General features: G+C 52.3%; 11 protein-coding genes across 11 annotated transcripts; 6 read left to right on the forward strand and 5 right to left on the reverse strand.

Moving 5' to 3' along the window:
- Positions 1-253: 253 nt before the first annotated feature.
- Positions 254-2,415, forward strand: P174DRAFT_437386 (uncharacterized protein). Its single transcript, XM_024826289.1, has 4 exons — positions 254-1,316; positions 1,376-1,466; positions 1,520-1,987; positions 2,046-2,415. The coding sequence occupies exons 1-4, from the start codon at positions 663-665 to the stop codon at positions 2,090-2,092; spliced, it is 1,260 nt and encodes a 419-aa protein (XP_024687545.1). The 5' UTR covers positions 254-662; the 3' UTR covers positions 2,093-2,415.
- Positions 2,416-2,611: 196 nt separating this feature from the next.
- P174DRAFT_437387 (BAR domain-containing protein) lies at positions 2,612-4,049 on the forward strand. Its single transcript, XM_024826290.1, has 5 exons — positions 2,612-2,752; positions 2,855-3,010; positions 3,082-3,643; positions 3,697-3,828; positions 3,886-4,049. Exons 1-5 carry the CDS (start codon positions 2,718-2,720, stop codon positions 3,916-3,918), a joined length of 918 nt encoding a protein of 305 aa, XP_024687546.1. The 5' UTR covers positions 2,612-2,717; the 3' UTR covers positions 3,919-4,049.
- A 200-nt stretch (positions 4,050-4,249) lies between these two features.
- On the forward strand, positions 4,250-5,229 carry P174DRAFT_437388 (V-type proton ATPase subunit E). Its single transcript, XM_024826291.1, has 4 exons — positions 4,250-4,617; positions 4,691-4,774; positions 4,882-4,934; positions 5,001-5,229. Exons 1-4 carry the CDS (start codon positions 4,607-4,609, stop codon positions 5,078-5,080), a joined length of 228 nt encoding a protein of 75 aa, XP_024687547.1. The 5' UTR covers positions 4,250-4,606; the 3' UTR covers positions 5,081-5,229.
- A 6-nt stretch (positions 5,230-5,235) lies between these two features.
- Positions 5,236-6,747, reverse strand: P174DRAFT_447521 (sterol homeostasis protein ARV1; the record flags this gene model as incomplete). The annotated part of the gene is made up of 3 exons (XM_024828670.1): positions 5,236-6,399; positions 6,473-6,506; positions 6,559-6,747. 3 exons carry the CDS (start codon positions 6,745-6,747, stop codon positions 5,303-5,305), a joined length of 1,320 nt encoding a protein of 439 aa, XP_024687548.1. The 3' UTR covers positions 5,236-5,302.
- A 135-nt stretch (positions 6,748-6,882) lies between these two features.
- On the reverse strand, positions 6,883-9,534 carry arg2 (acetyl-CoA:L-glutamate N-acetyltransferase). Its single transcript, XM_024826292.1, has 4 exons — positions 9,222-9,534; positions 8,996-9,160; positions 7,889-8,926; positions 6,883-7,847 (listed from the first exon to the last, which is right to left on the reverse strand). Exons 1-4 carry the CDS (start codon positions 9,270-9,272, stop codon positions 6,993-6,995), a joined length of 2,109 nt encoding a protein of 702 aa, XP_024687549.1. The 5' UTR covers positions 9,273-9,534; the 3' UTR covers positions 6,883-6,992.
- A 966-nt stretch (positions 9,535-10,500) lies between these two features.
- P174DRAFT_416661 (polyamine acetyltransferase) lies at positions 10,501-11,484 on the forward strand (the record flags this gene model as incomplete). The annotated part of the gene is made up of 3 exons (XM_024824519.1): positions 10,501-10,866; positions 10,941-11,393; positions 11,461-11,484. The coding sequence occupies 3 exons, from the start codon at positions 10,501-10,503 to the stop codon at positions 11,482-11,484; spliced, it is 843 nt and encodes a 280-aa protein (XP_024687550.1).
- A 345-nt stretch (positions 11,485-11,829) lies between these two features.
- On the forward strand, positions 11,830-14,546 carry P174DRAFT_437392 (putative GTPase NOG1). The gene is made up of 5 exons (XM_024826293.1): positions 11,830-12,045; positions 12,128-12,236; positions 12,355-12,456; positions 12,507-14,200; positions 14,271-14,546. Exons 1-5 carry the CDS (start codon positions 12,025-12,027, stop codon positions 14,310-14,312), a joined length of 1,968 nt encoding a protein of 655 aa, XP_024687551.1. The 5' UTR covers positions 11,830-12,024; the 3' UTR covers positions 14,313-14,546.
- A 234-nt stretch (positions 14,547-14,780) lies between these two features.
- On the reverse strand, positions 14,781-17,062 carry P174DRAFT_437394 (sugar porter family MFS transporter). The gene is made up of 3 exons (XM_024826294.1): positions 16,554-17,062; positions 16,382-16,494; positions 14,781-16,328 (listed from the first exon to the last, which is right to left on the reverse strand). Exons 1-3 carry the CDS (start codon positions 16,762-16,764, stop codon positions 14,970-14,972), a joined length of 1,683 nt encoding a protein of 560 aa, XP_024687552.1. The 5' UTR covers positions 16,765-17,062; the 3' UTR covers positions 14,781-14,969.
- Positions 17,063-19,409: 2,347 nt separating this feature from the next.
- Positions 19,410-20,807, reverse strand: P174DRAFT_382700 (ketoreductase). The gene is made up of 2 exons (XM_024823127.1): positions 20,523-20,807; positions 19,410-20,466 (listed from the first exon to the last, which is right to left on the reverse strand). The coding sequence occupies exons 1-2, from the start codon at positions 20,697-20,699 to the stop codon at positions 19,606-19,608; spliced, it is 1,038 nt and encodes a 345-aa protein (XP_024687553.1). The 5' UTR covers positions 20,700-20,807; the 3' UTR covers positions 19,410-19,605.
- Positions 20,808-21,138: 331 nt separating this feature from the next.
- Positions 21,139-22,155, forward strand: P174DRAFT_447527 (Erg28 family protein). The gene is made up of 2 exons (XM_024828671.1): positions 21,139-21,488; positions 21,557-22,155. Exons 1-2 carry the CDS (start codon positions 21,426-21,428, stop codon positions 21,917-21,919), a joined length of 426 nt encoding a protein of 141 aa, XP_024687554.1. The 5' UTR covers positions 21,139-21,425; the 3' UTR covers positions 21,920-22,155.
- P174DRAFT_382703 (UDP-glucose:hexose-1-phosphate uridylyltransferase) lies at positions 22,058-23,873 on the reverse strand. Its single transcript, XM_024823128.1, has 4 exons — positions 23,363-23,873; positions 23,115-23,299; positions 22,285-23,050; positions 22,058-22,233 (listed from the first exon to the last, which is right to left on the reverse strand). The coding sequence occupies exons 1-4, from the start codon at positions 23,461-23,463 to the stop codon at positions 22,128-22,130; spliced, it is 1,158 nt and encodes a 385-aa protein (XP_024687555.1). The 5' UTR covers positions 23,464-23,873; the 3' UTR covers positions 22,058-22,127.
- Positions 23,874-24,051: the final 178 nt, after the last annotated feature.

Consider the following 24,051-nt stretch of genomic DNA (forward strand, 5'->3'; position numbering starts at 1 on the left):
GATTCTCCTTTTCACAACTGGGGCAAGCAGAATAGGTTAGGCTAAGTCAGGCTATAGGCTATGGATTTCTAGAGGAAATGAGAATGTTCGCAATGTCAGAAAGGAGCTGAAGGGAGGCGTAGCAATCGTGGCGAGAGAAAGAGTGATTCCTGAGAGATGCCTAGAAATAGATCTACCTTACGATAAGGCGTATGGTATTCAATCGTGACACTGGCCCTACCAAGGCACGAGGCAGTCTGTATGGGAACGATGGAATATTACGGTAACGCCTTGTATCTCCACACCAGACGTCATCCACTCATTATTATTTTGGGCTTATCGGCTTTGGCCCATCTCTAAGGCAGTTCTCTGCTGAAGGATCACTCGAGGCCTCCTTTGTTCTCTCGAAACTTTCTCCCATATCTGGCTTCTTCTTCCATATTTATTGTCCTCAACACCGACTTCCTCTCACTCCTTTATCCTCCTGATCTTTGCTGTGATTGAAATTCCCCCTTCTATCCACGGTTCTTCCTACCCCGCTGTCAGCGGGCCGTCCGAGTCAGCCGCTGTCGTCACCCACGGTTCACTCTCAGGTCATATACAGAGATCTGTTGACCACCATCAACCCACGAATATTTCGACCCGTTCTCTGGTCACACGGTCGAAGCTAATCTACGGTATTCATGGCGCGGTACGACGACTACCGCTCCTCCTCCGAGAGGATGGAGCGCACTCGAGAGCGCCGTTACTCTCGGCCTCCTGTCATCGACCGTCCGCCCCGGTCCGAAGAAGAGCGCTTCGAATCCCGTCTACACGAGGTTGACAGATACGGTCCTCCTGCCCGCCGGTCGGACAGATTTTACGAGGACGACCATCTGGTTCATAACTCGGGTCCACTGGTTACCTACGAACGGTCGCGCGGTGACAGCCCTCCCCCGCGCCCTCGCCTACTGCGCCGCCAGTCTTCCTTGGATACGTTTGACCGCATCCCCTCGCGCAAGCTAGATGAATACTACGTCCGCGGGCATCTGCCTCGCGAGCCGCGTGCGCCTTCCATTCCCCGGAGACGTCCCTCCCGCAGACACAGAGAGACTGAGTATTACGAAGACATTCGCATCGCAGAGCCAGATTACTACGGCGACGAGGAGTTCCGAATCCTCCAGGAGCGAGATCGGTACGCGGCTCATCCGCGCCGGTCGACCGGTCGCGTTCGCGAGGAACTAGTTGAAGAGATTGGATACGAGAAGCCGTATCCCCGCAAGGGCAAGACTCGCATGCCTCGAAGACTGGTGCACACACTTGCGATCAAGAAGTTGGGATATCCGTATGAGGAAGAGGTACGTGGATGACATACGAATCGCACGAGGAGGGATTTGTCGGTGCTAACACTTTGTAGGAGGACCGAATCACGATCCAGTTGGCTCTTTCGAAAGAGCAGATCGACGAAGTCATCAGCCTGAGTCGGGAGATCAGGCGCCAGACAGAAAGTCAGTAGCCACGTGCTCCATTGTGAAGTAATGTTCGCTAACTCTTGTGCCAGCTCGGACCATATATACTCGCCGGTCACCATCGCCGATTCGTGCGCGGCCAAGAGAGAGAACTGTTGAGCGACTTACGATGGAGGCCATCTCTCCCCGAGCCACCCAAGAGACATGGATCATCGAAAGATCGCCCTCCCGCCACCGATCTCCGTCGCGCCATTACGAGCTCAGCGAGAAGCGAGTGACGAGGGCTGTCTCCCGTACACGATCAATATCAGTCCATGGGCGCCGTCGCGGACTCTCCTCTCCAGTACGGCTGGTGGAGCGATATGATGATCACGTCGATTTTGACAGGAGCGATACCGGTCCTCTTGCCATCGTCGTGCGCCCTCGAGACAGCGATGAGGATCTTCGCGAGCTCAGACGATTGGAGATCAGCGAACGAGACGAAATGATCCGTGACACCCAGCTCGCCCTTCCCAGTGGTGAGGTCGAGGAGATTACCGAGGTGAGGAAAGACCGCAGAGGTATGTTGGCCGTGTTCCTGCGAAGCATTGCTGGAAAGATTTCTGAGACTTTGTATAGGCCCCAATCCCCGAATTCTCCGCGCCATGATGGCAACCCTAACCTGAAGGATGACTTTTATGCGACTTCATCCGACTTCATCACGACTAACACCTTGTTTATTCATTTTCGGGTCTCTTGCTTCTTCGTTCCTGTATCATTATGGATGTAATCCTTTTCCTTGGAGCAATATTTTTATTTTCTGGCAATGCTGGCGAGGCGATTGACGATGTTTATCTCTTATTGAAGATAAATTTGCTGATTAATATACGACCCCCTGCGTTTGATTGTTGCATATGTGCGACCTCGTGCAATTTATATGTTTGCTTTATCATGATTATATATATGGGCATGTCGGCAGTTAACAGCAATAGATAAACCAGAGTGGTAATCCGGATTTCCCGATCCATAAGAAAGTGATTCAGACTTAGCAGCCTCTAGATGGAGGTTCAGTACCCTTGTAGCGACGTGGAGTACCTTAGGGTATTGAGGGATTATTGTTGACAAGGATCAAATAGTGGCGGTGCGAGCGAATCGAGGCGGTGTCGAGCAGCACGGGCGATGTCAGACATCCCGCACGGTCATCCCCCAAACAAACCAATTTGCAGCAAATAAGTTGATTCTCAATCTGCCAGTACTCGAGGCTGTGCTTACATCGGTTGTATTCATCGGTCCACGAATTAATCTGCCACCATGGACAAGTTCCAAGCTTTCGGAAAGAACCTCAGGTAAGATGAGATGATTGGAAACCTCCTGTCATGGGGTTATTCTGCGTATCTGCCTAACATAGCATGCGATGCTAACATGACGGTGTCATTTTCTCTCAACAGCGCGAGCTTCACCCCCTTTGCTGCGCGCACGCAGCAGTTGATCAAGGAGCAGTTGGGTCAGGCTGAAGACAAGACGCAGCTCCCTGATGAATACATCGAGCTCGAGAAGCGCGTTGATGCGCTGAAGCTGGTACACCAGAAGCTCCTCCAAGTGACGTAGGTGTCAATATGTGCCCCCCCCCCCCGGTTGACTCTACACATGATGAATAACCTTTCCTCTTGTACAGCTCCCAGTACTCCAACGAGGCCTACGACTACCCTCCCAACATCCGCGAGTCCTTCAATGACCTAGGCCGCACCATCAGCGAAAAGGTCCAGCTCCTGTCGCAGGCCGCGTCCCCCGCCGAGGCGCAGGCGGCCCTGGTCGCCCCTCCATCGGCCAAACCCCAGCCCAAGACCTTTAACCATGCCATCGCGCGCGCCTCTCTTGCTGGATCCCAGACCCTGGCACAGGTCCACCCCGGCGAGGACCCGCTGGCGACCGCGCTCGAGAAGTACGCGCTCGCTTCGGAGAAGGTGGGCGAGGCCCGTCTGGCGCAGGACGCTCAGATCCAGTCGCGCTTCCTGGCTGGTTGGAACACTACCCTGAACACCAACCTGATGTTTGCGGCCAAGGCGCGCAAGAACGTGGAGAATGCCCGGCTCATGCTCGACTCGATCAAGGCCAGGCGGAAGGCGGCTGCCGGCGGTGATCTGGACAACCTGAGCGAGGAGGCGCGTGCGGAGATTGAACAGGCGGAAGACGAATTTGTCGGCCAGACTGAGGAGGCCGTGAGTGTGATGAAGAATGTATGTTTTGTTCAGGGTCTGTGTGGATGTACACCCGCGCTGACATGGTCTAGGTTCTTGACACCCCTGAGCCTCTGCGGAACTTGGCAGACTTGATTGCTGCGCAACTCGAGTTCCACAAGAGAGCCTACGAGATTCTCAGTGAGCTGGCTCCTGTAGTGGACGGATTGCAGGTTGAGCAAGAGGTATGTCATCCCAAGCTTGCTTTGGTCGCGTCCAAACCCGTTCTAATTGATCATCAGGCTAGCTACCGTAAGAGCCGTGAGGGTGCTTAGACTGCGCCTGGGCGTGTTGTTCTCTTCTTTTAGTTTTTGTCTCCTTCTCGTCAGCCACATTGTGATAAACGCGACTGTTTCTGCGACAGACTTATATCCATATATCTTTTCCGCAAATGTAGACTGCTGGTCATCATTATTGCGTCTATCTTACTTACAATCGTTGTAACTGTATATCTATCTCTCTCGTAGACATGAGCATCACAGCACCGCCACAGATGCTGGTCCAACGTTGCCAAGACGGTTCCGCATTGATGCCTTAGCCCTCAGGCTGCAAAGACACCAACGAAGCACGGAGTATGGAGAACCTCAAGAGCTCCCGCCGACCCTCCAAAGAAGAGAAGCAATCTAAAGCCTTGCCTCTATCAACCCGTTGCGTTCCACAGCCGTGCCTGAACCAATCGTGCATGACGCTACTTTAAACCAGCTTGTCTTCAGCTACCGAACCTCAAGACCCATACGCACGTCACCAACAGGATACCTCTATCCGTACTCCGAACCTCTAGCTCATCTCACAGCTCCGCTGCCTCATTCTCCGACAGACACAACTTCCCAACTCCATCCCCGTACGAACTCGATTCGAATATTCAACGTATCAGGCTGGTCCTGTACACCCCGCAGTCTATCAAACATATCAATCCGAGCCCTCGACCAGAACATTATTGAAGTCACCACCACAACCAGAACCATGGCAAACGGGTCCGTCGCCTACACCCACACCCCTCCTCGCCTCCCAAACCAAACCAAACACTAACCAAGCATGCACACACAGATGGAGTCTCATCATTGGCCTCGTGGTCGTCGTCCTTGCAGCCCTAGCAGCATGGATCTTTAGTCCTAAGGGGGAGAACCAGACGTGAGCTTCCTTTCTTTCTTTCTTTCTTTCCCTTACGCTGCATTGCGTTCCGTTTCCGTTTCGTTTCCGTGCACGGGTTGATACTGATGATGATGATGATATGACAGGTTGTGGCGAAGCACATTGATCCTATCGCTTGCGTCGTGTTATTTGATGTGGGGTATGTATTTCTTTTTCTTTTCCTGTTGGGGTGATTTTGGGGTAGAAGGCTGATGATGTGCTGTAGCTATTACGTTCCTTGCGCAGTGGCATCCGCTTATTGTGCCGAAGAGGGCGGATATTCGGCCTGATCGCGTACCGCATTAGTTCTACCAGTTGGTTGATTGTTGGTGGTGGGGGGTTGATTGAGTGACTGGGGCGGAGGGCACTGGGAGGGAGTGGCTGTATAGTGGCCTATGTTTTTATATGCGGGGCACAAATTACTCGACTGGTTACACGGCTGGTTGCTTTAGCGCTTTTTTCTAGAGATTAATTTCAGATTTGAGGTATCATGAGTTTGAGATATGGCGACTGAAATGGTAGACTGGATTAGCCGATGCCCACGGCACCCAGAATCACCCTCTGCACCATCCACCGCGCCAGCAGGCCGGCCACCGCCAAGGCCACCGCGCGCAGATAACCGCACCCGAGCAGGATATACAGCGCTTCGACGTTACTCAACAGCCCGAGGTGCGTGTCCGCTGCCCCAAGCGAGAAGAGCGAGCCGACCAACTCGGCACAATTCGTCAGATAGCTCGTTGGCACCGATGCCGGAATCAACCAGGCAAGGCTGGAGACCAGTTTGTCGAGCAGGGACGACGATACCGAGGACACGAGTCCCGTCGCGCCGGGAGCGGCTGCGCTTGCGGTCGGGGTGTATCTACTCAACATCCGCTGCGTCAGGGTGGAATGTGTCATCCCGCCGGCGCTTGCGTTGTCCTGCTCGACGGGTGTAGACGAGCTGCCGCTTCCGTCGGGACCCCAGATGACGAGAAGGATTGGAAAGAGTTTCGCGCAGCTGCTGACGAGCAGGGCGGTGCTAATGGCTGTGGGGCTCGCCGGGGATGGCGGCGGCAAAGGCTGGATGCTCTGCGCGGGCGCGGTGGACGCACGGCGCAGAGGCGGCGGAGGAGGGAAGGGGAACGATCCCTGCGGTGTAGACGCGGGGTTGTGGTGATGTTGGTCAGTACCGAAATTGGTGGTGGACGCCGAGGTGCCCAGCGCAGCAGAACTGGCCGCGAGTGAGACGTCCAGGGAGGAACCGTGAGGTGTAAGTCTCGTCGGGCTCATTGCCATTCCGGCGGTGGGTGACTGTTGCCCTGACGGTGTAACCGACTGGGACTGGGACGAGAACGAGGGGAAGACGGGGGTGGAGGGATTCGAAAGGACAGGCCCTTCGGCTCCGCTTGTGTGGGTGGTGCTGCTGCTGCCATACGGTGTTGGTGAGAGCACAGAGGCAAGCAGCCTAACCGTGAGATGATGCGCAAGAGTTGCGACGGCGTTCAAGCTTAGAAAGAAGAGGTATTGCACGATGATGGGTGTGCGGGCAAGCCAGGACGCTGCGAGTGTGGGGACCTCTCGATCCTCGCCCAGGTGAGGTATACATCGAACAGAAGGAGAAGAATTCCCAGACGGATGATTGAGCGCTATAAATAAGCAAAATCAGCAGTGATCCAAGAAGTAGAAGGTTGGTCCGTACATCGAATTGATCATTGTTACCCCCTAGTCGGTTGAAGAGTAGGTGTCGGTAGACCTTGGCCATTAAGTCATCGTGTACACCAGCAAAAGTAGAATCAACCAAATACCTGAGGTTTGATCAGAACTAGATCTATAAAGAGCACCACAAAATCATGTTCCACATATTTGTCCGCAAAGCGCTTGCACCGTGGACATTGCGTCAGACGCACACCCTTGCCCAAAGAGCGGTCGTCGGCGCGGCTGTAAGTGCTATACAGATGCGAGACGGGGTAAGAGCATTCGATGCAGATGGGCATCGTGTCATTGATTCATGGTTATAGCTTGATCCATGGTTTGTCGAGAGAAGAAGAGATCATGGAGCAGGTTACAACTGCTGCGGTGGTGGACGGAGACAAGCCATGGCAATCGCCGAAGGCGGTGAGTTTCTGTTCATAGCATTGCCGGTCTATCAACAATTCAATTCCTCGCACCTCTATGTACTCTATGAAGGATATATCTAATAGAAATGAATATATGCAAGAAAATGTCAAGCGGAGTCCAATCAATCAACCACGCCGGTGTCGTCGGCCCAGCTTGGTTGAATGCTGCGGCATACAGCTTCGTAATCCCGAAACTTCTGCGAATCTTCCACCAGGCCAGGGGTGGTCCAAAACATAGTCCAATTGGTGTCGGATAGCTTCCAAGTACCCAAAGACCGTTCGAAATACCATTTGTTCACCGGGTTGTTCTTGCGGCTGCGCCAGCATACTCCGTTGGGAAAGCAGGAGCGCACCATGGCGTTGAAGACAATGTCTGCCACGCCGCCTGCCCCTTGACTGCGCTTGAGCACGGCAAATTTGTCCAAGTACGGGACCATTCGAGCATTACTGGCCTCACTGCCATCGTCCTTCACGCCAGGGGGAAGTTCCCAGGTTAGAATGGCACCGCCTTCGTACTCACCGGCGATGATCAACCCGGCAAGGCGATCGTTGACACGGTTCAAGTAATCTTGGACGTCGAGTTTTCGGTCAAAGGAGTCCTCAATGAGATGAACCAAGCGAGGCAAGTCGATGCTTGGATCGTCCAACTTCAGCCGCGGCCGATTCTGAGCTGTCCACGGCTCCGACCACGGATTGGGCAGCATAGTCAGCGGCATACCGCGTTTGACAAACGTAGTATGAGAGGTGACGGGATAAACGGTGCCTTGCCCATTGCTCGTCGGCCCACGCCGACTCATCGGCAGGGACGATGATAGCAAGGGCTTGTCCGTCAGTAGATTGTGGATTAGGGGGTTTCTCTGCCGTCGAGTGCCCACCGCGGAAAACTCAGACGTAGGCGACGTCTGGGCCGAGCTCGCGACCTCGAATGGCGACGTGATGATTCCTGATGAGGCCGAGGGTAGCATAGCGAGCGCTTTCTGGGCAACGCGCAGATTTTCCAGATGGCCTTCGATTGCACTCCTTTGGGGGTCGCGATTTTCAGGTCCTGCGTCGGGCCAGAGGGCACTGGCACGACCTCTGCGTTGACGAATTTTGAAACTGGGTTGTTGTCTGTTAGGGAACTGGGTCCCGCCTTCAACAGGCTTATCTCTGCGGCAGGCACGATCTCTCGCGCTTGTAACAATTCGTTTTCGATATCATCGTATTCTTGCTCCATGTTTATGAATACATGGGATGTCTGTCGCCGATTGAACGCCGGAATCCCACCTAGTGAATCTAGTAGAATCACCCTGTCCAAGGACACCTCTTTCTGGAGGCGGCCGATTCTTTCTGCAGTGACCATAGGATCCTCATCAGGGTCCGGGGTGCTTGCTAGACCAGCCAGCTCTTTCGTCAACGCGAGCACGGCATCGTTCGCTGGCACTATGACCGCCCGAGGAACATGTTCAGTGTATGCAATGGGAGTCAGAATGACGGTGTGGCCATGGCGTAGCGGATTCAGCAGCGCCTTTCGAGAGAAAACTTGTGGGAGATCAGAGCGCGAAGGGTCAATGGAAAAGGCCGAGTCGAGTCGAAGTGATTTCGAGTCGGGCTGCTTTTGAATTGCGACTGCCAAGCGATCGGCTTGCTCAATAGCAACTTGTCGCAGAGTACTTGCAACCCCCTCCGTCCCCGGATCAACCACAACACAGCAGGTCAAACCTAACCGATTCAATTGAGACAGAGTCCTTGCGACGCCGTCGATAATGTTGTCATCAAGAGATTGGGGGGTGGACAATCTGACCAAGGCCAAATGCAGTCGTTCGAGGGGCTCTAGCGGAGGGGGAGTGGTAGGGCTGGAGCCCTGTCGGAAGACAGGACTCTCGTAGACGGATCTAGAGGCTCCGTAGAAAGACCCCAGATTGACACCAGAGGGTAAGGTAGGTGTTGCAGTTGGTTCCACGGGTTCGGGTTTGTTCTGATCGGATGACTTTGGGTGTTGAGCCTTCAGCCGAGCCAGATAGGATTTGGCTTCTCGCTTGGTGGATGCGGAGCTCAACAAGCTCAGAAAGAATTCCTGCAATTGAGAAAAAAAGGACCCGTTAGCCAATTGAGCTTATAAATACGCACTGCAGTGTGACTGTACCCGGTCGAGCAGCTTCTCCTTTGCTCGTCGGCCTAACCGGTCATAGCTCCGACTAGTAGAAGAAAAGTCGGCGCTCTGCTGGACATGCCGATCAGCAGTGGTGGAAAAGGATCGAGGCAAGAAAGACGATGTATGCTGGCAGGTGCAAAGCGACGAGCGATGCTTCTGGACATTACAAATGCGGTCAGAGACGCTTGAATTATCCGGTTGTTGTATGATTCGGTACCTTGAGGAGAGATGAATTGACCGTCCGCGGCCAACCAGTGTGAGGGCTCATGTTTCGTTCCTGTCAAAGACCCACGAGAACAAGACCAGAAAGGGATGCATGGAAGAAAAGGGACTGAGGATGATATAGAGGAGTGAAATATGAGTTATATGTAGCGGTCAACCCAGAAGCCAGAAAAAGGGCGACAGGCTTAGAAGCTACCTAACAAGTCGAGGGGGCCCAAAGAAAATATTGTGTGTAGTATGAGTCGATGCGGGATTTAGTTTTCTTTACTCCGGAGTATGACGCATTCCGCTGTCGGTCGGCTGTTACATTCATCATTCTCTTTCTTTATGCGCAGAAACTGCCTGCTAATGGGGTTTCCCATCATTATAAGCTGCTTTAAGATTTGAGAGAAATTCTCTCGTCCTCATTACTCATTGATGAGATGTGCAGTCCGAATGGTGGATAATCGCTCATAGTATCGACTGCTCGTATGGCCGACACTACCACCGAGTTACAGTATGTATACTCCGATAGAGAGGTAACAAGATAGTTAGTTGTATGTAGAGTAAATCCGATCCGATAGTAGTCTCCTCGGCTTTTCCACTAGTCGAGGCTAGTATCACTGCTTGGTAGCTTAACGATGGATGAAAAGAGTGACACAGTAAGAGGTACTTGGGAACATGGCTGACAGTCACGTTACTTGGGATGTCTGAAGAAATGCTGGAAATTCTGTCCTGAAGAATGCTCGATAAGACGTGCCACTATCTAGCTAGTACGTACTACAGAGGTACTACTCAGAGTTTTCCCCTGGTGGCAACCGCACAGTCTGCAGATTGTAAGATAGCACAGTCAATCAGATATCCTCTTGAGTTGCATGATGCAGGTCCCTTATCACTATCCTGGTCAATATGCAACTGAAGAATTATAGATCGAGTAATCACAAAGATAGAATGCCATCAATCTTCAAATCAACCCTATGTGAAGAGTCTAATTCAGTCCATCCACTCTGTAATTCTCCCGATCTAATGCTATCATATCACCCGCATTAAGCTGCTCCACAGTCCACTCACTCGCTTTTTCTAGGCTTTCCCGCCAAACTGGAAACCCCTCTAATTTTCAGCCCTCCCCCGTCATTCTCCGCCATCGCCATTACCACCTAGGTATCTGTGCGCCAGTGATAGATTTGAGTCTCAGTCTCCTTGCAACCTTTCCTTGTCGTGAGTTTAGTTGGGAGATATTTTGGGAGATATCGGATATCTCCAACGGAACAAGAGAACTGAAACTCCCCTTGGCCATGGCGGAACCCACCCATCAGACCGAAACCATGACCGGTTTCAAGCCCTTGTCCAACGCAGATGACTATTCCCCCCTCCGTGCGACAGCCAGCGATTTGTCTCCACGTGCAGAGGCTGCCATGGCGAATGGTCTTCCCTTGGAGACTGCCGACGAAGACCACGAAGAGGTGGACGAAGACTATGTCGCAGTCGACCCTGACGAGATTAGTGATTTCTCATATTGGCTTCGGCGCCCGCCTGTGCATCATCGCACCAAATTGGATGAACTGCATCCTTTTGTCCAGATTCTGACAGTGTCCAATGTCGATGATTGTGTCGAGGTTGAAAACGCATTTCCAGAAAACGAGCGCTGCTCCCGAGAGAAGGTGTGTTCGCCTGTCTGAAACTGCTGTTTTAATTAATTGGAATCTCGTGCTGACCTTTTTCTGCTCTCTGCCAGTTCATCTACCGCCTCACAAAATGTCCTGAATTATGTCTAGGCCTATTCACCATTCCCATTGTACCAAAGGGCCAACCCAAGCCGCGTCCGACTTTGATCGGTCATATCATTGCCACGCGGACCTCAACACAACTCGTCACAGATAATGCCATGAAGCTCCCGTCCAACTGGATGAGTGCACGCGTCGTTACGGAGAACGGAGAGATCATCGGACACGACGAGTACGGCAGCACCATCGCCATCCATTCCCTCGCTGTACTTCCGGAACACCAGGGCAAGCAAGTCGGAAGCACTCTAATGAAGTCATATATCCAGCGGATCAGGGAAGCCGCGATCGCAGAGCGCCTCTCCATAATTGCGCATGACCATCTGGTGCCCTTTTACGAGTCTTTCGGGTTTGAGAACCGTGGTCCCAGCAAGTGTCAGTTTGGCGGTGGCGGATGGACTGACCTGGTAAGTTTATTCTTGATTGATTAGAAGATATGTGCCCTCCTCAGAATGTGAATGCTAACTGGATCAGGTGCTGGAATTCGCCCAGGAATAATCATTAGTTCATGACCAATGGTTCATCTTACTTCGAGTTCTGTATTGCGTGTCCTCGTTCGGCAAGATTGATGTCGTCTTTCATCTTTTCTTTGTTATTCACTCTGTCTTTTATCCCCACGAGCTTGCATGTTAATGGGTCACACTCTGGTTTTTGGTCTTAGATGGTGGGCTTTACGAGGAAAAAGCAACGGAGTTCTGTCATGGGTCTGGAACGGAGGGACTGTGTTTTCAGCCATCTTATGTGTAACCATACTCCCATGATGACAGTCAATGTACATGATTATGATTAAAATGCAATAAGTATTTAATTTTTTTCCCCTTTTCCTTTATCAATGATCTATCTATTCGCTGTAACCAGAGTCTCGCTACTGTTCCCTCCCCACATCTCTGCTGTTCACCGCCCGCCAAAATCTGCCCGCCCGACCGCCCGCAAATAATTTTTTTCCTCCCGTCTATCAACAACATCTCTCCATCAGCTCGTCCACCGGGAAACATCGCAAGAGTTTTTCAAGTTTTATTTCTCTTGCCGGTGCCCATCATGAAGACGACCTGGAAGGATGTAAGTGGTCTTGTTGATGGATATATTCTCAGATACTGTGTCAGAACAGCCTGAACTGATGGATTTTTCACCGCTTGATTAGATCCCACCTGTGCCAACGAACCAGGAGTTCTTGGATATCGTTCTCAGTCGCACACAGAGACAGCTCCCTACACAGATCCGTGCGGGTTTCAAGATCAGTCGTATTAGAGGTATGGCCGATTCCACAGGATTTTTGCATGGATTTGTGAACGGATACCATATCCGTCTGATTTCATGTCCTCAAAAGAAGAACAGTGGCACTAACGAAAATTCTCTGCGCAATAATAGGTTTCTACACTCGGAAGGTCAGATTCACCCAGGAAACATTCTGCGACAAGTTCCAGGCAATTCTCGATGGATTCCCCAGATTGCAGGATATCCATCCTTTCCGTACGTTCCTGCCTTGCGATTTCATTTGCTCTATAACTAACATCCTTAAGACAAGGATCTTATGAACACCCTTTATGACGCCGACCACTTCAGAATCGCTCTCGGCCAGGTGTCGACCGCCAAGCATCTCATCGAAACCGTATCTCGCGACTATGTCCGTCTCATCAAATATGCTCAGTCTCTGTTTCAGTGCAAGCAGCTCAAGCGTGCCGCCTTGGGTCGTATGGCCACCATCTGCAGACGTCTGAAGGATCCCCTTGTCTATCTGGAGCAGGTTCGGCAGCATTTGGGTCGTCTTCCCTCCATCGACCCCAACACCCGTACTCTCCTGATCTGCGGATACCCCAACGTCGGAAAGTCCAGCTTCTTGCGCAGCATCACCCGTGCCGATGTCGATGTCCAGCCCTATGCTTTCACCACAAAGAGTTTGTTCGTTGGCCATTTCGACTACAAGTACCTGCGATTCCAGGCCATTGACACTCCTGGTATCCTGGATCACCCTCTGGAGGAAATGAACACGATTGAAATGCAGTCCATTACCGCTATTGCCCATCTTCGCTCTGCCATCATGTACTTCATGGATCTTTCCGAGCAATGTGGCTACTCGGTCGCCGATCAGATCAAGCTCTTCCACAGCATCAGACCTCTGTTTGCCAACAAGATCGTGTTCCTGGTGGTCAACAAGATTGATGTCCGTCGGCCCGAGGATCTCGAACCGGAATACCAAGAGGAGATCCAGAAGATCCTCAAGTCCGGCGACGTGGAGATGCTGCAGCTGTCGTGCGCAACCACCGAGGGTGTCACGGCTGTAAAGAACGCTGCTTGCGACAAGCTCCTGGCCGAGCGAGTGGCCCAGAAGCTCAAGTCAGGTACCAACAGCTCCGGGACTCCCGGAGGTCGTCTGGGTGACGTGCTGGCGCGTATCCACGTGGCACAGCCTGTCGGTGGCGTGCGTGAGGCATTCATTCCCGAGGCGGTCAAGAACGTGAAGAAATACGACAAGGACGACCCGAACCGGAAGAAGCTCGAGCGGGACATCGAGGAGGAGAACGGCGGTGCCGGTGTGTACAACGTCGACCTCAAGAAGAACTACACGCTGGCCGACGACGAGTGGAAGCACGACAAGATCCCCGAGGTCTGGAACGGCAAGAACGTCTACGACTTTGTGGATCCGGATATCGAGCAGAAGCTGGCCGCGCTGGAGGAAGAGGAGGAAAAGCTGGAGGCGGAGGGCTTCTACGACTCGGACGAGAGCGTCGAGGATGTCGAGGACGCAGACAACCGCATGAAGGCGGACCTGATCCGCGAGAAGCGCGCGCTGATGCGCAACGACGCCAAGCTGCGCAAGTCGCTCAAGAACCGCGCGGCCATCCCCCGCAGCGCCAAGGCCAAGAAGTTGTCGCAGATGGAGCAGGCTCTGGACGCGGCCGGCTACGACGTCGATGCGGCTGCCGCCCGCGCCCGCTCCCAGAGCCAGGCACGCGGCCGCACCACCACCCGCAGCGAGATCGATACCGGCGACGCCATGGAGATCGACGGCTCGGATCCTCGCCAGGCGATTGCCCGCGCCAAGAGCCGCGCCCGCAGCCAGGCGGCCACCAACCGTCTGGTCGACGGTGTGACGGACACGACATCCCGCAGCAAGGCCGAGCGCCTTCTCAAGCTGGGCCAGAAGAAGATGAACCGGATGGCCAGAGCCGGAGAAGCAGACCGACACACGACCGCCTCCTTGCCCAAGCATCTGGTACGTTTTCCCCTTCCCCGTTTTTTCTACCTATGATTCCCCTCATCCACTAACTTTTATCACACAATAGTACACCGGAAAGCGCACGATCGGCAAGACCCAGCGCCGGTAAAGGCATCCGCATTGCAATCGTGGTCAGGATCGAAGTCGACGATGAGACGAAGTCCATTCCTAATCTTAGTCGTATATTGTTTCAAAACGGAAACGGGTGTCAAAAATCGGCGTTGGGGTCCTTTATCTGTGCTTGCATTCTTCCATTCTGATTCTTTCCACCTGATTTGAATGACACCGCTTGAATACCTGGTCTATATCCCTAGAGTCAAGAATCAATTTCATGGTATCGCTTATATACGAAAAGTTCAAGGTTAGATCGTTGTATGCGTTTCTGCCGCCTATCAGATGTAGTGCAATTGCATAGTCGAGTTGTATACAGTTCCGCAGACTACGATGTTTTAGGGCTAGAGGAATTGCTAAGCCAAGATGGAAAGTGCAAAAGTCTACCAGAGGGGGTTACAGCCGATGGCCCAACTAATAGACAGTTACAATGTCTAAAGTGGGTTTGTACAGAAGTCCAAGATGATATGAGAATTGATTGATTGATTGATTGATTGATGGTCTAAATGCTCCCAGTAACCGTTTGAACGCCGTATCTTTTGCAATGAGTATGCACATCAAGCGAACTAGAGTGATTCATTCATATGCAACATGAAAAGAAAAATCTGCAGAACCCGTCCCCAGAAATACTGTACATGAGTTCGAGACGGGATGTTTACTCCCGGATCTCGGTGGGCTCGTTGTGCTCGACCTGACCCTGGCCCTCCTGCTTCTGATTCTCCTCGGGAGCGGGGTGCAGATCCCGAATGATACCCTCGGGGGGCACCCAGCTGCTGCTCTGCCAGGGCTTGACGTGCAGGACGTACATGGTGTCGACCTCCTCGAGGGTGCGGCCCTGGGTCTCGTTGACAAAGAAGAAGACGACAAGGACGGCAGCGAAGCAGCAGGCGGCGAAGACATAACCATAAGCGAAGTCGATGGAGCTGGAGATGAAGGGGGTGAAGAAGGAGATGAGGAAGTTCCAGGTCCAGTTGGAGGCGGTTGCGATACCTATGCAGATGGCACGGTAGCGGGCGGGGTACAGCTCACCACAGATGGCCCAGACGATCGGACCCCAGGTGGTGGCGAAGCCGACGATGAAGAAGCAGGTGAAGACGATCATGGCAGCACCGGCCTGGGGAGTGTTGGAGGGATCCGCCAGGTCGAGAGCAAAGTGGCCGACGGAGGCCCAGATCATGAAACAGATGAACATCCAGCCAGCACCGACCATCAGACTGTTCCGGCGGCCAAAGTGCTCGACAACGTACAGACCAGGCAAGGTCATACCGAAGTTGACAGCGCCCAGGATGATCTGGGTGACGTAGCTGTTGTTCAGACCGGTGGAGGTGAAGATACTGTTACCGTAGTAGAAGATGAAGTTGGCACCGGTGAGCTGCTGCAGGGACTGCAGGGCAATGCCCAGAACGGTACGGTAGAACATGCGGGGACCGCTGAAGATCTCGTGCCAGGCAGCTACGCCGGCAGCTTTCTCCTCGTCCAGCTTGTCCTTCATCTCCTTCATCTCCTGCACAACCACACGGTGGTTGGGGCTAACGCCATAGAGCTTGCTCATGGTCTTGCGAGCCTCATCAATGCGGCCATGGCGGTAGGCAAAGCGGGGCGACTCGGGCAGGAAGAGGGTTCCCACACCGAGGATCAGGGGCCAGGCAAAGCCAATGCCCATGGTGATACGCCAGGAGGCGGTCGACTCAATGGTCTCGGTACCGTAGTTGATCAAGTACGAGATGAAGATACCGAAGGCCACGAACAGCTGGAAGGCACTGACCATGGCACCACGGACCTGGCGGGGAGCGGATTCACTTTGATACATGGGAACGATGCTGGACAGCGCACCGACACCCAGACCAGCCACCCAACGGCCGAGGGCAACCTGGTACCACTTGCTGTCGGTGGCCATCTGGATGATGATACCGACAATGTGGACCAGAGACCAGAAGGAGATGGAGAACTTGCGTCCCATGCGGTCAGCAATGGGAGCAGCGACCAGAGCGCCAATCATGGTACCAATCGACAGCTGTTCGAGTGGTTAGCGAAGAATGATGCGACTTTGATATGATGACAACGTACAAGACCGACGATGAGACCGTTGCGAACGTTGCTGAACTTGTATGATCCGTCGGGCTGGACCTCGGCGAATCGTCTCTTGAAGTCATCCATGGTGGTGAAACCAGAAATCTGACCTATAGTAAAATCATGAGCGATTGTAACCGATGAGGCAGATCCTAGAGCGATAACTTACCAGTTGCGTAACCGAAAACGAAACCACCCATGGAGACGACAATACCCAGGATGAAGGACCGCCATGTAAGATACTTGACGGGACTGTCGTCGATGAGGTCACTGTCCTTCTCCAGCGTGGAGTCGGCACGAGCAGGAGTAGTAGCCTGCGAGTCCTCATGCTGTTCCACGGCAGGCTTGCCGAACTTTGATAGGAGATTGGAGACACCCATGATGGCGGTTCATCCAGAGGGGGGAAAGGCTCACGGGGATGGAGGAAAGAAAGAGAGGAAGAGAGCGAAAAGAGAAGAGGGGAGTGAGGGGAAATTATATACGGAGTCAGAGCGTTAAAAAGTCTTCATCCATCGGCAGTACTGACTTCCACCCGGGGTACGCCCATGGGCCAGAGGAATGGCAGGGGCACAATGGATGGGGACCCCATCTGGAAGAGACGGAAAGTGAGTGACTCGCCGGTGATGATTGGACGGTACGCAGCGACATCAGACAAGTGAAGCTAGGGGGAGCGTCGACCAGAACGAGGGGTGGTGTTCTTGGAAAATTCTAGTGGGGAGTGGAGAAGGGGGGAGGCGAGGAGGAAGAGGAGGGACAGGTGATTTCCACGAAGCAGAGATTATTCATCGGGTTGTGCCTGGATGGTCGGCAGTACGAAGTAATTTGGAGATCTGAATGACATGATGTGATTGGAATGCAACGATGATGCAGATGGAGTCTGAGACTTCGACGTCTCCGACAGTCCTTGATGCCACGGGCATTTCCCGATCGGGACTCCACGCGAGCGATGGACAGTTCTCAGTACAGTACGACAGATAGTTACACTTTCAATTGCAATCTTACTGCTTGATAAATATTGGATACAATTGAGACATACTGCCTGTACACAAACTACTGTCTTAGTGATTTCAAATCATTTGAGGTTTCATTCTTTTATCCCTTCAGGTCCCTTGATTCAGAACCAGGCCAGCTAAAGAGCAGCCTCAGGCAGCGGATCCACCATCGGCCCCTGCCTTGTGTTTAATTTCTTTTTTGTGTTGTAACATTGACTAAAACTGAGTTGTATTATTACAAGCAGGTACGTACCTCTCTCGGCTGCCTCAGCCAAGCGAAGCGTTTCCAAGGTCGAGGCAGATCATGATTCAAGGCTTAGAGCAGCGCCTAGTTTGTGGTTAGCTGACCACTAGATCATTCGGTGGGGCCATCGGGAAGAATTTTGCTCATTGAGCCCGAGAAGACGATGCCGAGAGCAGGACAACAAAGACTGCAGGAAAGACTGCAGGAAAGAGTGGCGAAGGGAAGGAGTGGTGGATTTATACCATGTCGGGTCTGTAGATTTGGACTCTAGTCACTACTTATGACTCCAAGATAATTCTCGATATCAATGTCCTGAGAATAGATAAGCAGAGAGTGTGCTGATTCTGACTGACATGGTTTGACACTTCTTCGGTGACGGACTCGGACCGATCGGCATGCTCATGCGGACTCGGGATTGTCGAGATTTTCGGTGTGCCGATTGAACACAGCAAGCCCAGCCCGAGCCATGAAAATTTTGCACATCCTGTTCTAGTTCACCGATGGTGGATCTGCATCATACTAGCTCATAGTGGGCCTTCTTGTACATAGTCGGCATAGTGCGTCATTATCTCAATCTCATTTGTATCTCTCTAAACTTATCATGATTCTATTATGCGTCGTCTGTCTTGTATCATTAACTATCTCCTATTCACAAGAATTACTGTAACTGTACTTAAGGGCGCATCTCTTCCCGTCTCAAATTCTGAAAACATCATCTCTTTAGAAGCAGCAGACCATAATTTTTAGCATCGTCTACTGATTTTTCAATGGGACCACCACCGACCCACAAGACAAAAAAATTCAGTCAACGGGTCGCATCCGTTGATCAACAGACTGATGATCGATAACTGAAAACAACATAGTGTAAAAATGCGATTTATATTTAGCGTCCGAAGTCTTCCGTAACACCCATCCAATCAATGTAGATGCAGGAACAAGGCGATCAGCATCATCATCAGCCATTGAACTTGGCTTTTCCCTTTCCTACCCTGGCCAAAGTAGTCTAGATACTCGACCAAGGATCCATCTGACGTACCATACAACATGCAGGCTTCGGAGATTCACCGGACTTTCTGGGATTGGAATTCCGGGACGTAATCTTTTGATAGCTCGGTGATTACCTTACAGATTAGTTGACCGTTTTAGACTTCGGTGAGACTCGGCATGCCGCTTCACTCAACTCGGTAAGTGACGGGCCGACTCGTGCAGTAGTGTTGACCGTCGAGGCTGCCTTGCAAAACGGGTTTCATGGTGGCAATATTTGCTGCTGTAGCTGCTCCTCTAATAATACAAGTCTCATGGTGTACTCTGCATTGGGCACACTATCTGAAAAAGTGTGAAATGATCAAGCGGCCTTTACAATCTCAGATATTTACTGCATGGCTTTGATCGGACGTAGACAGAAGGTTATCCGAGTCTGATGATGAGACGCCCGGACTATAGAGTCAAGATGCAGGAATGGCGTGGTGTGAAATTGTCTGTGTTGATTTAGTCCTTGAGAATTATCTTAGGTGAAAATGGGTAATGGACCGCACAGTGTAGCACCTACATGTCTTCGCGCTACCTCTTCATTGCTGGGATCTAGACCTCTAGATGTTTATGGCAGCACGCAAGAAATCTGGCCGAGGGCTGACCGAGGGACAGTGTTGACTCTTATCCTCACGGCCTTGTCCTTAATACACTCCATAGACCATGACGTCCCATGAGGCAGGAGCATGGAGTGATATGGTAAAGGCTTGTGCCATTGACCTCGTAACACTGGAAGACGGCCTGCAAACCAAGTCTGGATCGGCTGTTCCATACAGAATCTAGATAGTGGAGCGTACTCTAACAAAATCTTTTCGTTATTCATCCTTGTTGATAGTCTTATCAGTCTTCGTCACTATGTCCTCCAACATTGGATCTAATCCACATGCAGTCTCCAACATTAGATGTCTTAGCCAGGGTACATACAGCCTGAAAGCTAACCCATGGCCCCCGCCCAGCTAAGTACTCTTCTTCCCCTTCTCCCGCTCCGCCTTACGCAAAGCACGCTTCCGAATGGCCTCGTGCATGGACTTGTTCTGGCCGACAACCAACTTGCCCATCGGCTGCATCACACAGGTCAAGAACCAGGCCATCAGACCATGACTCCAGTATGGCGAAGAGCTGTACGCATAGCCCGGAGACCCTCCATTGCGACCAATCTTGGACAGCACAGCCTTGACAAAGGCCCGCGGGTCCGGGATCGTGGCGCTGGTCCGGCGCACTTTCGACATGGCAGAGGTGATAAGGTACGCCTGCACCAGCTCGACCGTGATGCCGTACGGCTCGAGCTCGGAGCCAAGGGACGTCGACCACTGCTGCAGGAAGGCCTTGCTGCCAGAGTACGTAGCCAGTAGAGGGGTGGGGAGCAGACCGCCGAACGAGCCCATCGTCAGCACGAGACCGCGCTTCCGCTGCATCATGCCGGGGATGATCAATTGTGTAGCGCGCAGGGTGCCCAGGCAGTTGATGGTCACAATATCCGTCATCTCGTCCTCGGGGGTCAGTGCGAACGGGGTAGGGATGTCATGGCTCTTGCCGACGTTGTTGATCAGGACCGCGACGTCCAGTTCATCTACTATCGCCTTGAATTCCTCGTAGTCGGCGTCGTCGTTGGCAGCAAAGTTCATTGCCAGCGTCTTGGTCTGCACGGAGTGTTTGGTAGTGATCTCCTCGGCCAATGTGGCGAGCTTCGAGGCAGTCCGGGACACAAGCACAATGTTGAAGCCGGCGCGAGCGAGCTGTAGAGAAAACTCCTTGCCTAATCCATCCGAGGCACCTGTAACCACTGCCCAGCTACCCTTGGGGCCGAACGAGCGGAGCTGACTACTGTCAGTATGAAAGTTGACTAGAGTAATAATAATAATATCCAACGTACCGGCTTCCCTGGAAGCACAAACAAACTCAAGAGCACTCTGATAAAAGTCAAAACTCGCGAAGCAATAAACAAGCTCCCCGTCGTAAGCAGGACCGCAGCGCCCACAGTCTGCAGACCGGGCTCAAGGTTGAGCCCCCAGTTGGATAAACAAGCTGTATACTTCGACAGGTACTCCATGACGACGACCTCTCCCGTACTGACACTGCAGTTGTTAGGATAAAGAAGCTTGTCGGCGGGAGTACAATGTTATTATCAATTGAAGGAGCGCGCCGCACGCGGAGAAGTCAAAATTGTTGGGGAGAAACATTGCGCCAAGACCGAACATCCTCGGCCAGCCATATCAGCCTTATTACGGCGGACAGCTTCTACAAAAGATGCTTATCACTAGTTTACTGTTCACTCAATGCTGCTACCTCCACGAATATTCAATGGCATGTATACTAGGATATGAATCATCATATAGCCTGATTTAATTCATCCTATAGTATATATAGCAAGGACATGGAATGCTCATATAAGAGAGCGCTATGCATACGGGTTAGAAACCAGGAAGACATTTTGTCGGGGAGACCCACTAGTGACAGGACATTCAAAACATATACCTCTCTAAGGTAGTATTCAATGTCCGCATTGGAATGCGACATACTACTTTGTAATGACTTATTCTATCAATGATTCAATATCCCTAAGGAGGTCTATGACGATTCGGTGGTATTCAAAGTTATCTAAAGTTCCCTACCTTTGGTACTCATGACTGCGGAGTGGGACCAATAGTCCGCCGTACCTCGGCCCCCTTAGTCTGGTGTTCACCCTTCATCGTCCACAAGGTAGATGCATATGAAAAGCAAACTCGCTGTAACCTAATCCATTTAATAGCAATTGCATTTCCATCCCATCTACATAATGACCAGTATCCTCTCCTACCTACCCCCTTTCGAGGGTCTTCTGCCCAAATGGCTCGTCTTGGTACGCGTGTTTACTGACTGGACTCTGCTGTAAACAAAGAATCAGAACTGACCATCCTTGCTGAACAGGTCTCCGTCGTCTCTGCAATCAACAGCCTCCAATGCTACCGCTCGGACAGCTACGCCGCAGAGCTCTACAATGCCAGAACCGCTGATGGCCGCTCGTTCGTAACCCCTCTGTCCTCCCGCACCTTTGGCACCTGGACCTTCCTTTCGGCCGTCGTCCGGATGTACGCGGCCTACAATATCACCACTCCCGCTGTATACGACCTTGCAATCTGGAGCTTTGGCCTTGCCCTTGTCCACTTTGTCGGCGAGTGGTTGGCTTTCGGTAGTGCGCAGCTCAAGGGGCGGTTCGTGAGCCCGTTGATTGTTGCGTCGTCGACGTTGACCTGGATGTTGACGCAGAGGGAAGCTTATCTCTCTGCGTAGAGTCTAAATGAGGTTCCTCGGTCTTGACGACATTCTCAATGGACATGGATATCTCATCTACAACTTTTTTGGGTTTGCTGTACTGTCTCGGCGGCTCGGTACTAAGCTGACCGAGGTCGAGACCGGATCCGTCCTTCCCAAGACAGGATATGGGTATTCCTAGCACTAACCTAATTATCTATACAAAAGTTGGTTCCTCTGACTCGCCTCATGCGTCCATCTTCTTCCTGTACAACTCTCCTCCGCAACCACGTAATCTCGCAGCCGCTTGTTCAGGGGTAATATCACGCTGGGGCTCGGCCATCATCTCATACCTGGGGTTGGTTAGCGGATATGTCAATAGGTGCGAACTGTAGAGAACCTACCCGACCAAGAACTTCCGCACGGTTGCGCTGCGCAGCAGCGGAGGATAGAAATGCAGGTGCAGGTACGAAGACTCGATCTCCTCATTGGTGCCCTCGAGCGGCGCCTGGTGAATGCCCATACTGTAAGGGAAGTGCGTCTCGAAGAGGTTGTCGTACCGTCTGGTGATCTCGGCGATGGCCTCGGCCAGCTGGGCCTTCTCGTTCTCATTGAGGTCAACGAGCGCGCGCTTGTGCTTCTTGCTGACGATCATGGTTTCGAACGGCCAGGTTGCCCACCACGGGCAGACGACCAGGAAAGCCTCGTTCTCAAATACGACGCGCTCCTGCTTCCGGCATTCCAGGGCGGCATAGTCTTCCAGCATATGCTTGCCTTGGTGCTCCCGTCGATATTTCTTCATCTGCTCCAGTTCCATCGCTGGCTCTTCAGGCAGCGAGCTGGTGGTCCAAACCTGACCGTGGGGGTGGGGATTCGAGCAGCCCATAGCAGCGCCCTTGTTCTCGAAGATCTGCATGTACCGGTATTGCTCCTTGGGCTTGGACAAGTTGGCGAAGGGGGAGTTGGGAGGCAGTGTGGTCGCAGGAGCCACGGCGGCCAGAGGAGACTTGGGCGACAAATGGGCCGAGTAGATCTCGGTCCATGCATCTACGACAGGGACAATCTCGGCTGGCGATAAGTCTGCCAGGGTGAGGTTATGGGCCGCAGAAAAGGTCAACACATAGCATTTGCCCGTCACAGGTTCGGCCTTGAGAAAGAATGACTCGACACCTAGGAGGATTGCGCATTAGTGACGGCTCCGTCATTTTCCTCGCCTCTGCATCTGGGGACGCACTATCTCCGCCCTCAGGGTTATAAGGAGCCTGCTCCTCCTTGACGGCACTGTAATCGTTGACAAAGACAAACGTCTTCTCATACTTGGGATTGGTGTCTCCCTGCGCGCGCTTGTTACCTGGGCACAGATAGCAAGCAGGGTCATAAGCGGGCAAGGTGGTCTTGGAGGGGCTCTCCTGCTGTCCTCTGTTTTGCGCGATCACTTGGTTAATGATGTTTTCATCACCCAAGAATATCTTTTCAACTTACTGCCACGGGCGCTTAGTCCTGTGAGGAGAAACTAGGATGTAAGATCCCCGGAGGGGGTTGAACCTCCGGTGGGAGATGTCGTCGAGAACGCTTTCAACCATTGTAGATAATTGAGGAGGATTTTCAACGAAAGACCGAACAGACCAAGCGACCTGAGAAAAGAAAAGAAGAGAAGAAAGAAAAAGGAAAACTGTTCAGTCGAGAAAGGGTTTCAATGTCATCTGCCCAACCAGGAGGCCGGTCAATGCGGCGGGGCTCCGGAAAAGTTGTCGCGGGGTCTCCGCCCGGTCTATTTTGTTTCCATTCACTGAGACTTAGTAGGTGCTCGGCTGAATATGGTCGGATAGACAGCCGGTCTGTATATAGCTGCTCTCTTTTTGTGCACGCTCACTGCTTGATGTTATGTCCTCACCTGAACATATTCAAGATGGCTGTTATTGATTCAAAGGTCGGATGCATACTACGATATCCGGCGGAGTCAAATAACCCGATTCCAGCGCAACCAATTAGGACATATGAGGAGAGCTCAAATTGGCCTCGGTAAAATACATTTTAGCCATGCCACTCCATACCCTTTAGCTCAATCACAAACCGGGTCATTTTCCTATTGAAGAGGCAGCCGAATTTTCCCACGCCGAGCCGAACACATCATCGCAACGGACTCGGGCTGACGTCAGTAGAACTAGTAG

The sequence above is a fragment of the Aspergillus novofumigatus genome, assembly GCF_002847465.1.
Source record: "Aspergillus novofumigatus IBT 16806 chromosome Unknown P174scaffold_1, whole genome shotgun sequence".
Taxonomy (NCBI): Eukaryota; Fungi; Ascomycota; class Eurotiomycetes; order Eurotiales; family Aspergillaceae; genus Aspergillus; species Aspergillus novofumigatus.

Bases quoted from the DNA above. Each gene is read 5' to 3' on its own strand.
- P174DRAFT_437386 (XM_024826289.1), top strand. From the start codon at position 663: ATGGCGCGGTACGACGACTACCGCTCCTCCTCCGAGAGGATGGAGCGC. The intron at 1,317-1,375 runs GTACGTGGATGA...AACACTTTGTAG, and splicing joins GATATCCGTATGAGGAAGAG to GAGGACCGAATCACGATCCA. The intron at 1,467-1,519 runs GTCAGTAGCCAC...CTCTTGTGCCAG, and splicing joins GATCAGGCGCCAGACAGAAA to CTCGGACCATATATACTCGC.
- P174DRAFT_437387 (XM_024826290.1), top strand. From the start codon at position 2,718: ATGGACAAGTTCCAAGCTTTCGGAAAGAACCTCAG. The intron at 3,644-3,696 runs GTATGTTTTGTT...GACATGGTCTAG, and splicing joins CCGTGAGTGTGATGAAGAAT to GTTCTTGACACCCCTGAGCC. The intron at 3,829-3,885 runs GTATGTCATCCC...ATTGATCATCAG, and splicing joins GATTGCAGGTTGAGCAAGAG to GCTAGCTACCGTAAGAGCCG.
- P174DRAFT_437388 (XM_024826291.1), top strand. The intron at 4,775-4,881 runs GTGAGCTTCCTT...ATGATATGACAG, and splicing joins CCTAAGGGGGAGAACCAGAC to GTTGTGGCGAAGCACATTGA. The intron at 4,935-5,000 runs GTATGTATTTCT...GATGTGCTGTAG, and splicing joins GTCGTGTTATTTGATGTGGG to CTATTACGTTCCTTGCGCAG.
- arg2 (XM_024826292.1), bottom strand. From the start codon at position 9,272: ATGAGCCCTCACACTGGTTGGCCGCGGACGGTCAATTCATCTCTCCTC. The intron at 8,927-8,995 runs GTACAGTCACAC...TCTCAATTGCAG, and splicing joins AGGAGAAGCTGCTCGACCGG to GAATTCTTTCTGAGCTTGTT. The intron at 7,848-7,888 runs GTGCAATCGAAG...CGCGTTGCCCAG, and splicing joins AAATCGCGACCCCCAAAGGA to AAAGCGCTCGCTATGCTACC.
- P174DRAFT_437392 (XM_024826293.1), top strand. From the start codon at position 12,025: ATGAAGACGACCTGGAAGGAT. The intron at 12,046-12,127 runs GTAAGTGGTCTT...CCGCTTGATTAG, and splicing joins TGAAGACGACCTGGAAGGAT to ATCCCACCTGTGCCAACGAA. The intron at 12,457-12,506 runs GTACGTTCCTGC...AACATCCTTAAG, and splicing joins GCAGGATATCCATCCTTTCC to ACAAGGATCTTATGAACACC.
- P174DRAFT_437394 (XM_024826294.1), bottom strand. From the start codon at position 16,764: ATGGGTGTCTCCAATCTCCTATCAAAGTTCGGCAAGCCTGCCGTGGAA. The intron at 16,495-16,553 runs GTAAGTTATCGC...ATTTTACTATAG, and splicing joins CGTTTTCGGTTACGCAACTG to GTCAGATTTCTGGTTTCACC. The intron at 16,329-16,381 runs GTACGTTGTCAT...CCACTCGAACAG, and splicing joins ACGGTCTCATCGTCGGTCTT to CTGTCGATTGGTACCATGAT.
- P174DRAFT_382700 (XM_024823127.1), bottom strand. From the start codon at position 20,699: ATGGAGTACCTGTCGAAGTATACAGCTTGTTTATCCAACTGGGGGCTC. The intron at 20,467-20,522 runs GTACGTTGGATA...GACAGTAGTCAG, and splicing joins TTGTGCTTCCAGGGAAGCCG to CTCCGCTCGTTCGGCCCCAA.
- P174DRAFT_447527 (XM_024828671.1), top strand. From the start codon at position 21,426: ATGACCAGTATCCTCTCCTACCTACCCCCTTTCGAGGGTCTTCTGCCC. The intron at 21,489-21,556 runs GTACGCGTGTTT...CTTGCTGAACAG, and splicing joins TGCCCAAATGGCTCGTCTTG to GTCTCCGTCGTCTCTGCAAT.
- P174DRAFT_382703 (XM_024823128.1), bottom strand. From the start codon at position 23,463: ATGGTTGAAAGCGTTCTCGACGACATCTCCCACCGGAGGTTCAACCCC. The intron at 23,300-23,362 runs GTAAGTTGAAAA...CGCGCAAAACAG, and splicing joins AGGACTAAGCGCCCGTGGCA to AGGACAGCAGGAGAGCCCCT. The intron at 22,234-22,284 runs GTAGGTTCTCTA...AACCAACCCCAG, and splicing joins GTGCGGAAGTTCTTGGTCGG to GTATGAGATGATGGCCGAGC.